The sequence below is a fragment of the Haemaphysalis longicornis genome, unplaced genomic scaffold (genome assembly GCF_048455015.1).
Source record: "Haemaphysalis longicornis isolate Haplotype H1 unplaced genomic scaffold, Haemaphysalis longicornis Haplotype H1 scaffold_7, whole genome shotgun sequence".
In the NCBI taxonomy this organism is placed as follows: domain Eukaryota; kingdom Metazoa; phylum Arthropoda; class Arachnida; order Ixodida; family Ixodidae; genus Haemaphysalis; species Haemaphysalis longicornis.
In genome coordinates this window covers 74,995,776-75,008,208 of record NW_027526422.1, presented here as the reverse complement: position 1 = coordinate 75,008,208, position 12,433 = coordinate 74,995,776, and the positions used below count along the sequence as shown (strand labels likewise).

At 46.3% G+C, this 12,433-nt stretch overlaps 1 protein-coding gene across 4 annotated transcripts in view; it reads right to left on the bottom strand.

Annotated features, from left to right (window-relative positions):
- Positions 1 to 863: 863 nt before the first annotated feature.
- The window catches only part of Uba3 (Ubiquitin-like activating enzyme 3), a 33,592-nt gene continuing 22,022 nt past the window's right edge, over positions 864 to 12,433 (bottom strand). The window contains exons 12-15 of one of the 4 annotated variants that reach the window (XM_077677869.1): positions 12,044 to 12,125; positions 8,985 to 9,085; positions 8,652 to 8,785; positions 864 to 1,029 (exon numbers count right to left, since the gene is read on the bottom strand). In XM_077677869.1, coding sequence (XP_077533995.1) covers positions 932 to 1,029; positions 8,652 to 8,785; positions 8,985 to 9,085; positions 12,044 to 12,125 — 415 coding nt within the window. In that variant the 3' untranslated portion in view covers positions 864 to 931. Of the gene's footprint in view, positions 4,919 to 8,651; positions 8,786 to 8,984; positions 9,086 to 12,043; positions 12,126 to 12,433 lie in introns of all 4 variants that reach the window. The other 3 variants (XM_077677872.1, XM_077677870.1, XM_077677873.1) reach the window with 3 other exon arrangements.

Here is a 12,433-nt window from a genome sequence, read left to right as displayed (position 1 = left end):
GATTGATTGCAGGGTTTAACGCGCTGACGCAACGCAGGCGATAAGGCGCGCTGTAGTGGAGGGCTCCGGATTAATTTTGGCCACCTGGGGATCTTTAAGGGTCCAGTGTACCAGAAGTGGCACCGCCAGCATTGGCTGTGGACTGTGCATGAAGGCACGGGCTGTCTGTCTGGCTGTCTGAGCAACTGGATTGGATTGGATGACATACAAACCTCAGGTTGCCAACACGTTCTTTATTCTTGGCTAAAGTTTGCAAAACAGTAAAATTTTGCGCCTAGTCTGTTTTGGCGCAACGTGCGCAATTTAAACGAATTCCATGGTTTTGGCGCAGCTTGGCTCAAAATATGAAGTTGTATCAAAATGGTGCAATTGGCCACCAGCATCTTCCTATTCCTTGCTGGTTCAAGTGTAACACATTCTGTTCCTCACACACGCATTTTCTGTCTACCTAGGTGTAATTTACTGGCTTGCTTTGAACAAAACATTTTTTTATTTCGTCAAGTGATTTTAGGATAGTTAGGCGTGGGGCATAGCCTATCACCACGTTTAATTTTCTGCACTGTAAGTTCCTTATTTATCACGGAATAGAATATTGCTTCATGCACACTGCAGATTAACAGGCAAGCTGAGTTGTGTAACACATTCTCATGCCAGGACAAGTAATGCTCATGTTACTCTGCAGAGGTGAAAAAAAGAATATATACTGCCCCCCCCCCCCCCCCCCCCCAAAAAAAAAACCGTGTTGGCTCCAACACACCTCCTTGATGGCATTGCACCACCTTGATCTAACAAGTGCCACAAGACACCAGGCATGCTATGCAGAAAGTTTTATGCATGTTTAAAACTGCACGCCAGCAGTAGGAAATGAAGCCCGGAAGTTTATTATAAATAACTGCACCAAAACACGTTACAAAACTGCAGAATGGCTTTGCTATTCCCCTTTTTTCTTGAAGTTGATCTTGAAGAAAACGAACATAGGGTTGGTGACATCCACGACTTCAAGCTCCTGGCCATTCACAAATCCTAGTTCTGCAAACAATCAAAAGAAAACACACGCAAATCACAAACTGCACCAGGTGGAAACTTAGTTGCCATTCTTTCATGCAGAAGCAATTGGACGGCTTGCATGGCGACACTACTTCGTGATGCAGCCGATCTGGAAGTTAATGTGTAGTCAGAACAACAGGGAAAAATTGGGCCCATCTCCCCGTGAGGGGGACTCGAGTAAATGCGTCGCATAGGGGGTGGGTGTATTGCGTTAACGTTTAGTGTTTGGGGAGTTGGTGGTAGTGAATGCGTTGTATCAGCAGCTTCTTGACGTAGTTTGAATGAGTCAAGGATATGAGGCGCGTTCGTAGCCTTTGATTCTGCGTCGGTTTTGTGGCGCAGTGGGAAGAGCACCATGTACCTCGCGTTCCGCCCACAGGTAGTGAATGCGTTGTATCAGCTGCTTCTTGACGTAGTTTGAATGAGTCAAGGATATAAGGCGTAAGGCGCGTTCGTAGCCTTTGATTCTGTGTCAGCTTTGTGGAGCAGTGGGAAGAGTACCATGTACCTTGCGTTCCGCCCGCAGGGTCGTGGGATCGAAACCAGGCGCCGATAAGTATTATTTTTTTATAAAGTGTAGGGGGGGGGGGGGGGGGGGTGCGGACCTGTTGTTGAGAGCGAGGAGGGTAGCGTGATGCGGGAGAGGAGGAGTGGGGGAGAGGGCGCACCTGCGCGCTGAGCTGTTGCGGACGGACGGCGGACGCTACATGTGAGTTAAAGAAATTCTCTGCATTTAAAATAATTCATTTAGGCACCTGAATTTCCCGCCAACGTATTCAGAGGTTGCTCAGCGCACTGTAAAGGGTGCTCCACCTTATGGACCAGTGCGTGAGGTGAAGCACGCTTTAGGCATAAACTGCACCTTGCACTCAGGTGCATAGACTGGTGCAAGCTTTACAGGGTCGTCACTGCTTTTTTTAGGGGCGAAGCCCCTCAGGGTTTGGGGCTGTTGGCGTCTCCTGTCGTCGTCGTCGTAATCGTCGTCTCATGTAGCTACGGTACTAAAACACCAGGAAACTCGTTTATGCCTCGCACTTGAATGTGACGCGTAGTAAAAAAAAACACCGGGACACTCGTGTGCGCCTGGTGCATGAGAGCTTCGTGCTTCAAAGACAAGGGACTTTTACAGCAAAGCTGTATACCTCTACCCCCCAACGGTTTCATCTCCGTTGGCAAAAACGCCAAGGCACCAAGAGTACACTTATACACTGCATGCTTCGCCCCTCCCCAGGTTTCACATTAGTGGAGATTGAAAGCATGAAATCCACTGGGTAAGAGAAGTTGAGGAGGTTGAAGATAAGAAATGTGGAAGCTTTCATGCAGAATGACGTTGCTATGAACAACTGACACGGAGTTGTGCAAGCTGGTTGTGTAAGCTTCCTAACCACTGTAGTACCCCAATGTGCTGAGCCCGTGCATTGGTTACCTGCACTTATAGTAGGGTTGTTTGATAAGTTCAGTAGATTTTATCAGTTGGTGCCACTATACATACGTGCAGCAGTGATGCCATGGATAGCAAGTGTCTCTTCAATCTAGCTCAGGTGACACAATATCAAAAGGAGCGGCACTGTGTTCATCTGGTATATGCTGCCTTGCATATGCGTATTTTAGTCACAAAAATAGAAAGAGACAAGCTCTGTGCACTGATAAAACAAGCTTCTTAACACTTTCATGACCACGCCTATTCCCATAGATTATATGTTATCGATGAATACAAATTCAAATTTTAGCCCTCTCTGACTGAAGGAGGAAGCATTTTATCAGTATCGCTTTCAAGTTTAGTTTTTCTGGAATGGGGTAGATGTTTAAATGTCCTTCACCGGTGGGAAGATGAGCTTACATGGTTCAAGTTATGGCGCTGACGCCGCTCCCCGATGCTTCGTGCGAACAGCGAATTTCGACGAATTCCGATGTATTTGAGCTTGAATCTGTGCATGATGGTAGCAGCGCAGGCACTGAAGACGACTTCGATTCATCAGACTTGAGTACGGACAGCAAAAGTGCGTCAAGTCGCCCCGGACCATCAACAGGTGTGCAACGCTGAGTTTCTCGCTTTCTTTTCGGTCGCTCTATCGCTGGGCACGTCGTCGTAAACAGATCCGGCCCTGTTCTAAAGGCCACAGCTCTTATCTGCAGGGTGTCGAGTGCATTTGGGCAAGACCATTTGGCTCCGACTGCACAGAGTCAAGTTTTCTTCCCGAAGATGGCCGGCCCGTAGTTGTAGCGCCAAGAAAAAAAATTTTCCTGGACTACTCAAGAACAACCGGGCAAGCACTAGTGTGTATGTAAATAACTTCTGTACTTAAAGAGCTCGTTTTTGCAGTATTACTTTATAAGGGCTTTACGTTCAAATCGTAAAGTACTTCAAACTGTTTTTATGTGTACCCTGTGAAAAGTGGCATTGATGTTTTCATCATTTTTTTTTTCTTTTGTTACTTTTTTGTTTTGATCATTTTTTTTATAAAATTTGTAATAAATTACTGTTAGAAAGCCCTATTCTTACTCCATCGTTTCGTACCTTACACTTCAGCATCAATCATTTTCTGTGGCAAGAAAAAAATATTTCCTGGAACACCCAAAAACAACCGATTTTTCCGCAGTCACAAAAGTGTTAAATTAGAACAGGAGTGCCGCGCACAGCAAAGAAAAGTTCGGTTACGTTCACCAGAACCATGGACCATCGCTGAAGACTCTTTACTGTTTATTTCTGAATGAATTATTCAAAATGAGGCCGGATATAAACATAAGATGAAGCACGCACTAGACACCCACTTGAGGTCACCACTGCTGACATCGCCCAAAAGAACTCATGGAACTGTTACGCAGGATTGCCAAATTACAGCGCATAAGATTGCCAATACCGTAGACACTTCAGCAGAAAGGGTGCCCAAAAATTTCTCAGGGCAGTTAAGTCTGCTTACGGCCTTTAATGGTGAAAGAGTAACGATACTTATCGACGACAACTGTACCGCTTTATCGTATTTGCGTCTCTTTTTTGTCTTTTGGCCCGAAATACCTTGACAGGCTTCCTTTCTGTAACATTGTGCCCGCTTCTCTTTCGTTATTTATGTTCATCATTTTCATTGGCGTACAATAATTCAACAGACAAACTTCCCAGCGCCAGGGTTCTGCGTGACTGGGATGCACCTGTCCTACTCAGACGGTGTCCCGTTCACTTGTCACCAGGCATGCACTGATCGAACATATCTTCCACCACTGGCAACAGTGTAGCGGTAACACACAGACACTGGAACCAGGTTCAAATCCCAGGTGCACTACAATCTGTTTTTCGTTTACTCTTTACAGCGGCAGCCATTTTCTGTAACAGACAACGATGACGACAGTTTTTCCCACAACTTGGCACTTAAGGGGGACTCGCCTGTTAACCTTCCTGTGGGACTTGCGACTTTATGACCCACGGGCTTAAAGGAGTACTGAAACGAAATTTCAAAGCTTAGATAACTATGTAAAATGCTTCCTTTTTATCAAGAAATATCTCCCAGCAAGCTTCAGCAGCAACAGTTCGGCGTAACATATTTTAAATCTATTTTAATCTTCGCCCGCACGAAAAAGCCCGGAGCGGGCCGACACGACATCATCTGCTACTTGTCCCAAACTGCCGACGTCGGAGCTCCCGTGACGAAGCCGACGCGCTCGCTGTGGTTGGTGCGCACTGCTCCGGCGTGTGTACACGTCATGATTTTGGGACTGACGTCTGCTGCCCGGGCGCATGGGGACGGTGAATACCTCGACCGGTCTGGGCGCACGTGTGTGCTTGCTCACGCGCGCGTCCAGAGCGGCAGCAATGCGGCAAGAATGGTGACGTCACGTGATACCTCCTGGCTCAGCGTTCGTTTCGTCGAAACTGAAACTGACATGAATAAACGACGCTGTAAATGAATGTTTACGCTGCACTCAACCGTCTAATGTGTCATTCTATGATTAGTGGGCTGGTAGGCACGCATAGCAGCGAAAAAAACGCAATGCGAAAATTTCGTGTCAGTACTCCTTTAAAAACCATCCAGCATCAACACGAAAAATTTTAGAAATACCGTAAAAACCCGCGTATAATACGAGGTTTTTTTCCGAATTTTACTATGTAAAATTTGTGCCTCGTATTATATGTGGATCCCAAAGTTTTCAGCCGAAAATTCGCACTTTTGGTTTCGGTTTCAGCGGAGGGTGGGCTATCTTGCGGTGGCGTTAGCTGGCGGCTGCTTCTCTCAGTCGGCGCCAATTTGATTGTTTTGACCACGCGAAGGATCGGCACGTTCACCGCAAGTCTATCACGATGTCGGGTGCACGAAGGCAGTATTCAGCGGCAATTAAAATGAAAGTTATTTTATGTGCCGAGACCATCAGGAATTGCGCCGCAGGACGGCAGTTCGGCGTCACCGAAGGCAGCATTCGCGGGTGGAGAAAGCAACTGGTGCTTGACTTGATAAAGTCTGTGTGGTGTCGGCGGCCTTGAGCACTGTTGGGGGTTCCCGTCAGTGCTCGTGTTGGACGCCTTTCGCTGCCACCTGGCCGATTCCGTGAAGTTGTTGCGCGAACCCCCATAAAACTCGTTGTCATTCCAGGAGGAATGACATCCCAGCTGCAACCGCTAGACGTTTGCATCAACAAGCCTTTCAAAGACTACATCAGGTCCTGCTACCAAGAGTGGATGAGGTCAGGACACCCGTAAGTGACAGCTACCGGATGGCTGACGCGGGCTTCTCCAGCGGTGCTTTGTGGCTGGATCGCGGATGCGTGGGCCAGCATCCCAGAGGATGCTCGTCAGTCGCTCTTTTAAGAAATGCGGCATCTCGAACGCCCTTGATGGCACTGAGGACCACTTTCTGTGGGAAGACATTTCCAACAAGGCGACTTCAGGAGACAGCGGCAGCGAACCTGACGATGACTGAACGGACGTCGGGAGACAGTGCCAGTGGAAACTGACAATGACTGAAGGGTAACTGCAGTGCAATAAATTTTTTCTGTGCTCTTTACCTCGTATTATATGCGGATGAAAACTTTTTTCTGATTTTGCTGTCCCCGAATTACACCTCGTATTATACGCGGGTCCGTATTATACGCGGGTTTTTACGGTACATAGACATGCGCACAACGACCTAGTTTGCTTATTTTAGATATATGTCACATCTGTACTGCAATAAAAAAATAAATAAAACTCTCGCACAGAACGCTACTAGCACCATCTACAGAAAAATAGATTAACCAAAATGCATGTTGTCTTTATTTTTTATTTCAGCAAAAATACACTGTTTTTTTTTTTAAGACACAAACTAGTCCGTTAGCAACACTGCGATGGGTTTGTAAAACTTTTCGTATTGGTGCACAAAGCTTAATTTTAAGCCCGTGGATCGTGAATTACTAAATCCCAGAGGAATGCAATCAGGCGAGTCCCCGTTCAGGCATTCACCTCAAAATTCTGGACCAATAATTGCAGATTTAGAAGTTGTGTCCGCAACAGGTTCCCGACTGTTTACTGCTGGCAAAAAGAGCGCACAATGGGACATTCCCGTGCAGTGTCTGGTGATGCTTCATCCCAATCCACAGGACTTCTTGTGCTGATTTGTGATAGGGATTGAAACATGCAGCAGTAAAAGCAGCGGGGAGCACCTGGTAAAAGCAATCTTCACAAAGCAAATGCCGTTTTGTTTGCTATAAAATAACATAATACCTATCACTTAGTTGGAGAATGCCAAACATTTTAACAGGCCAGTGTTATGTTGTGTCTAAAGGAAAAGCTGAAAAGCAAAAATAAGCAGACACAAGCGGTGCTATTGTAATGTTTGGAAAAAGAGCTGGAAAAAAATGGGTTAAAAAAATTTGCTCCAATCCACGCTGTGAGGTTGGAAAGCAAAGCTGTAAACAACACCCACAATGATTACCCACGCGACGTCACTTGAATTCACACACGTGGCTTTACAAAGAGTGAAATCAGAGATTCTGCCAGCCGTTACCTGCGATTCACAGGGGCGGTGTCCCGAACGCAGCAGCGTCGGCCACGGCCGGGCTAGAACAGCGGATGCCGCCACTGTAGCCCGGCCGTGCATCGGCAGGAGAAAACGGGGACAAGCGCCTTTCGAAGGATGAGACAGTGGAACCTAGCCATCCTGATGTGCTGGCTCGGGGCTACACCACCGCACGACACAAGTGCAGACACCGAAACAATTCGGCATGTGAGCTTAGTGATTCCCATTTATGGCGATTTAAAACTAAATGGTTTCATAAGTTTGAGAGCTGCAAGAAAGCTGAGGGAACTTTTATAATTGATATTTATCGGAACCAGTTGCTCCTTTCGCCTTTTGTAATACCTGTTAAAACATACCCGAAATGGTATTCACCAATTTAGAAAACGGAGTCCCATTTGTGGCAAGCAGTGCGCAAAAGGTAGCGTTTCTCTAGCGGCCAGATGTCTGTATGTGGTCTCAACAGTTTGTTTTCGCGCCCTGCAAACCAATCCTTAACGTATCTTTGCCGTAGCACCAGTTAATCCCGTCAGGTGCGGGTTACGGTGAAGGTGCTTTCAAACAAGTTAATCAAGCCGTGCGAAGAAGGCAGCGCGCAATGGACACGAAGCTGCGCCAAAACAGGCCCAAAACAAGCCTCGCTAAAGCAGACGACAAAGCCCGCCGACGCGCCCGCCGGGGCAAGCACGGGGACGCTGAATAATAGCGGCCACTGGCTCTGCCATCTACACTGTGTTCCGTGAGTGATGGACATTAAGGGCCTGTTGGAGAGAGCGAAGTTGGCACTCCTCTTTATCTTACTCTGCGGTCGACTCCAAAAAGCGCCCACCTCCTCCTTAGCTGTGTTGGGAGTTTCTTGTGGCACACGCCACGACGAAACTGTCGTTTGGTAAGGTAGAAAGCTTTGCTTAAAAAAACAAAACAAAAAAAAAAACAAGAAAAGTGGCACACATAGGAGTGCACTTTCATTGAGACAGTGAATTGTCCCACAAATTGGACATAAAAATAGTGAAATTGCATGAATTTGGCTTTTAACTGATTTTTTTATCCTACCCGTATTCTCCAGACTTAGCCCCGTTTGGTTTATCTAGCTTGGTGGGAAAAAATTCCATCCGATGAAGATGCCATCATCACCGTCAATGCGTATTTCGCTGCACTGTATTTGTCTTTCCTAACTTTGTGATCCGGATAAAAAAAAACTGGAAGCTCACTCATTCAAGTGTGCAGCCCTCGAACGAGACTATATTGGGAAATAAAAAAATATTTCCAGAAAAAGCTGTTCCAACTCACATTTTCGACATATGACAATGATGCTGTAGACCAGTGAATCAGACATCTTAAGTGCCTCCACATTTTTAGTGAGTTAGTACTAAAACTAAAAGATCAGCCACTCAATATTTTTTACCTTACACATCAACAATTCATCTAAGCTGGAGTACTCATACAACTTCATGGTATCTGCATAAACTTTAATCTTTTTCAAGCGCAAGCTGGCAGAGAGGGCAACGCGAGCGGGTCACCTCACAGGCATCCCGGACTAAGGACGCCTTTCACCGAGCGGGCGCCCTAACATCGCGCTTGCTGTCTTGAAAAAAAAATTTATTCAATCAAACCCCGTGTTCTCACCTTTCAGTGTCTTCTTTAGATTCTCCCTCGTCCGCTCCTCAATGCTGGGAACAGACGGCATGTACAGCGTCTTGTTGCGGCCCCCTATCGTCGTGGTGATGCCTGGAGCCTTCATTTGGCTGCGAAACAAACCACTGCTAAACTCAACAAGTGAAAACAGATTGGAGCCTCAAATCCCTGTCCCCACCAATGTTCGTGATGGCAACCGGTAACTGCAAGAAGTTTAGTAGATGCTGCCATGTATCCCCCCCGTCCCATATACTATATGCACAGGGAGTGTACATATGGAGAAGAGAAGAGACAATATGGGAAAAAATCAGTAGCTAAACTTACTATTCTTGGCTTGTCGTCAAGTGGTCGTAGATTTCCTGAAGCTTGGCATCTTCGGGAAACTCAAGTGAAATCGCCACCTGACTGCAGGCAAGGCATTTCTCCTGCATGCAAAGCACACTGTCAGCACACCACACACATCGACTGAGTTGCTGATGCGTTTGCCTGCCTAATGACCGAATATCGAAACGCCGACGACAGGCTAAACTACTTGAGAATGCTAAAACGTTAGGTGACGCTTTGCTACCGCTACTACTAAAAAGTGGCATGTGTTGCCAAACAATGCTCAGGGAGTAAGCAAAAGCAATTTACTGCAGCACAGTTTACAAAACCACTGTTTTCACGACAATGTCTGAGTGAAAGCAAATGCTGCACATCAAGAGGTCGAAGCCAAGACCGGTTTTATAGATAGCCACCTGCCCATCGCTGCCGACGGCAATGGGAGCCAGCATGCCGAAAAATTGCCGTGTAGGAAAGGCACGCTCCGTAAGGCGGGGCTAAGCTTAATCCCCGAACTCGCCAACTTCGCTGCACTCGCAGTGGGGCCTGCGACAGCTCACATAAAATATACCAGTCATACCAATCAGTGCCGACTGTACCGATCAGTACCTATATTACCGGTACACCAGCAAAGAGTATACACGGTTTAATACAGAACCGTTCCTTAGCTACCCAAGCGTCAACATGCACAAGTAAACCACACTGCTACCATATGCTCCTGCTTGACTAGCACTTTTTATTTCGAACACTTCCGTTCATATAAACATGCTTAAACTTTGTCGCCTTTCACTTTACGTCGAGGAGCTTTCTTTTGACGTGAAGCTTGTCTATGAACTTTAAAAAGTTCACAGAGAAGGCTTGAATTTGTATAAACATCCCAACAGTGCCATTCCGAGCATGGAAGCACCATCATTCTTGTGGAAAAAAAGTAATGTTTCTAGTATATCCAAGGGAGCACTATTTGACAGCAAGCTTTTCACAGCCTGCAGCATTTTCGCGATAGCTGGAGCGTCCCGTTTGGAGGAGCAGCATTGGAGGGGCTTACAAGCCCAACAAATGGCAAAGTTAGGTATGCCAGCCATGCCAGGACAGTGGTTGCGTTAAGAACCACCGTTATCTTTGAGATATCTTTTTGAGCCACTCCTCCTGTACCTAAGCGAACGGTACCTGGTGGAAACAAATTGCCTTTACCATGCGCCTGCTAGGCTTGCTTAGCTGAACGCAACAAATACCATTCGGTACGATGTGTTCACTGGAAGTACGATGCAAAAATATTGCAGTATCTTTTCAGCACGTTCTTTCGCGATTGCGTTTCTTTTGACTAGTTTTGTCACCGAGCCTAGCCTAAATCGACTATAACCTGCAATCATTACGCCGTAACAGCACAAACTTAAAGGGACGAGAGCAGGACACAACATGAGCGCTCGTGTTCTGTACTTCTCTTGCCCCATCATTAAGTTTTCGCTGTTCCATCATAATGAATGCATACCAACTAGCCCAGCCCTCGATTTTGTTATAACCTACTACTTTAGCATCCCACTCACTGCAGCTACTTTTTGGAGAATTACTATTCGCGCTGCTGCTACGCTGCCTCAGAAGCCGAATGGCAAGACTGCGCAGGAAATGTCTGACGCACGCTAGTTTCTTGTTGTTGTGTTATTTTACTAGTGCTATGCGTCATAAGTCAATGGTGATTAACCGCGTGCCAAGTGCTTCTTCGTGTTTTTCCTTTGTCCTTTGATGCACTATATGAAACAGTGCACGCAAGGTGCTTCTTCCTGTTCATTTTTTTTCTGTTGCATGCCATAGAAAGAAACACGCTGAATCTTTCTTTCTGTTTTTAATCTTTTAGATGTACGCACGCTATCAAACATGTGAAATTCCATGGAACGTGTCAGCAAAGGGTAAGCAGCTGTGGACAGTTTTTACGGACAATATCGGGGTGGGTGCGGGTTCGGTGGACGCCGGCCGGGTGCGCGCTTTCGCCAGCCTAGCCTAGTAACAATTTCGCGTTAAAACAAGTTTTGCTTGAGCACACCACCGATTCCACAGAAGGTGTGCATTTCCCCCCGTGTGAGTCGGCAAAGACTGAGCCCAACGAACCGACAGAAAGACGAAATAACAGCAATGGCAGGCCGAGCAAACGTGTATACAGCGGAGGAATGGGGATTAAATGCAGTGCCAGCCAGTCCAGTGCCGTCAGAAGAACTAAGAAGAACCAAACAAGCAATCACAAATTTGGCACGCGGAATCGGCAAGGATGGGAAGGTTGCTATCTATCAAGCCGGTCGTGGTCGAAGCCATCGCCTCCTGTATTTTACAATGCCAAACGCATCGCCCGCTTCCCAATGGGAGTGAATGGTACGCCTGCAGTGTCCATATGTCACAAGGTGGGGCCCAGAGCTGAACCGGGATCACCCAACTGTAACTAAATTCGAGAGAGGCTTGTGCCTGGTTGCCAAGGCAACCAATGTGTGAGGTTGCCAGAGTAACAACGCTCTCGCCAGCGTTAGAAAACTCAGATCTGCGGCGGAGCACGTTTTGCCAACGTTGCCGCTTTCCACCACGCGTCGCCCAAGATGAACCGGTCACATGACTGACTAAAGCGCTGGTAAGGCTAGCGATTGGGGGAGAGTGGCCGGAGTAGAAGGAGAGGGCTTGGTTGGCCAGTACGGGATGATGCGTTTGGCATTGTAAAGATACAGGAGGCGATGTCGAAGCAGCCGTTGCGACTAACTTTGCAAATCGCACTAAACGTTTTAAAAATTAGGCACTTGTAAACGCTTGCTATTTTCGTCAAGTGCACGAAAGATTGAACAAAAATGACACCAGTCAAAAATTACCATTTTGCTGGTTAAAAAAGAAATTGGAAATAAGAGAAGGCCCATGTTAAAAACCCTCCTGAATTAAAAAATTGTGTGTCTCAGCTTCGAAGAACATAATAGGCGCCAATTCTGTGAATATGCTAACACACAGAGTTCACTCCGCCTAGTGATGGAAAACATGGACACATCATGCTGCAGTTCCTACGTAAAGGCAAAAAAAGGAAACATTTACTCAACATTTCGTTCGGCCTCAAAAGTGTACGTGTAGATGCCGTCGGTGTCGTTGAAAACCACGTAGTTGTTCAGTGGGCTGCAGCAGCTACAAAAAAATAATATAATAAATAAATAAATAAACACCGCACACCAGCCGTAACCTTGAACCCACAACATTCCAATAATACACATGTCCATTAGAGCAATGATATCACATTACTAAAAACAGCATAACAATATATTGTTAAACCTGTACTTCACTACATACTGGACTAGGAACTTTGGTGGAAACCCCCATATTTATGTATGGATTTGTAGTTTAGAAGGGATGCAGCAAGTAAAAGGAGTTTTTTTTATTTACGGACCAAGTCTAATAAAATTAGGAGCATTTATGTAACTAACCATCCTGACAAC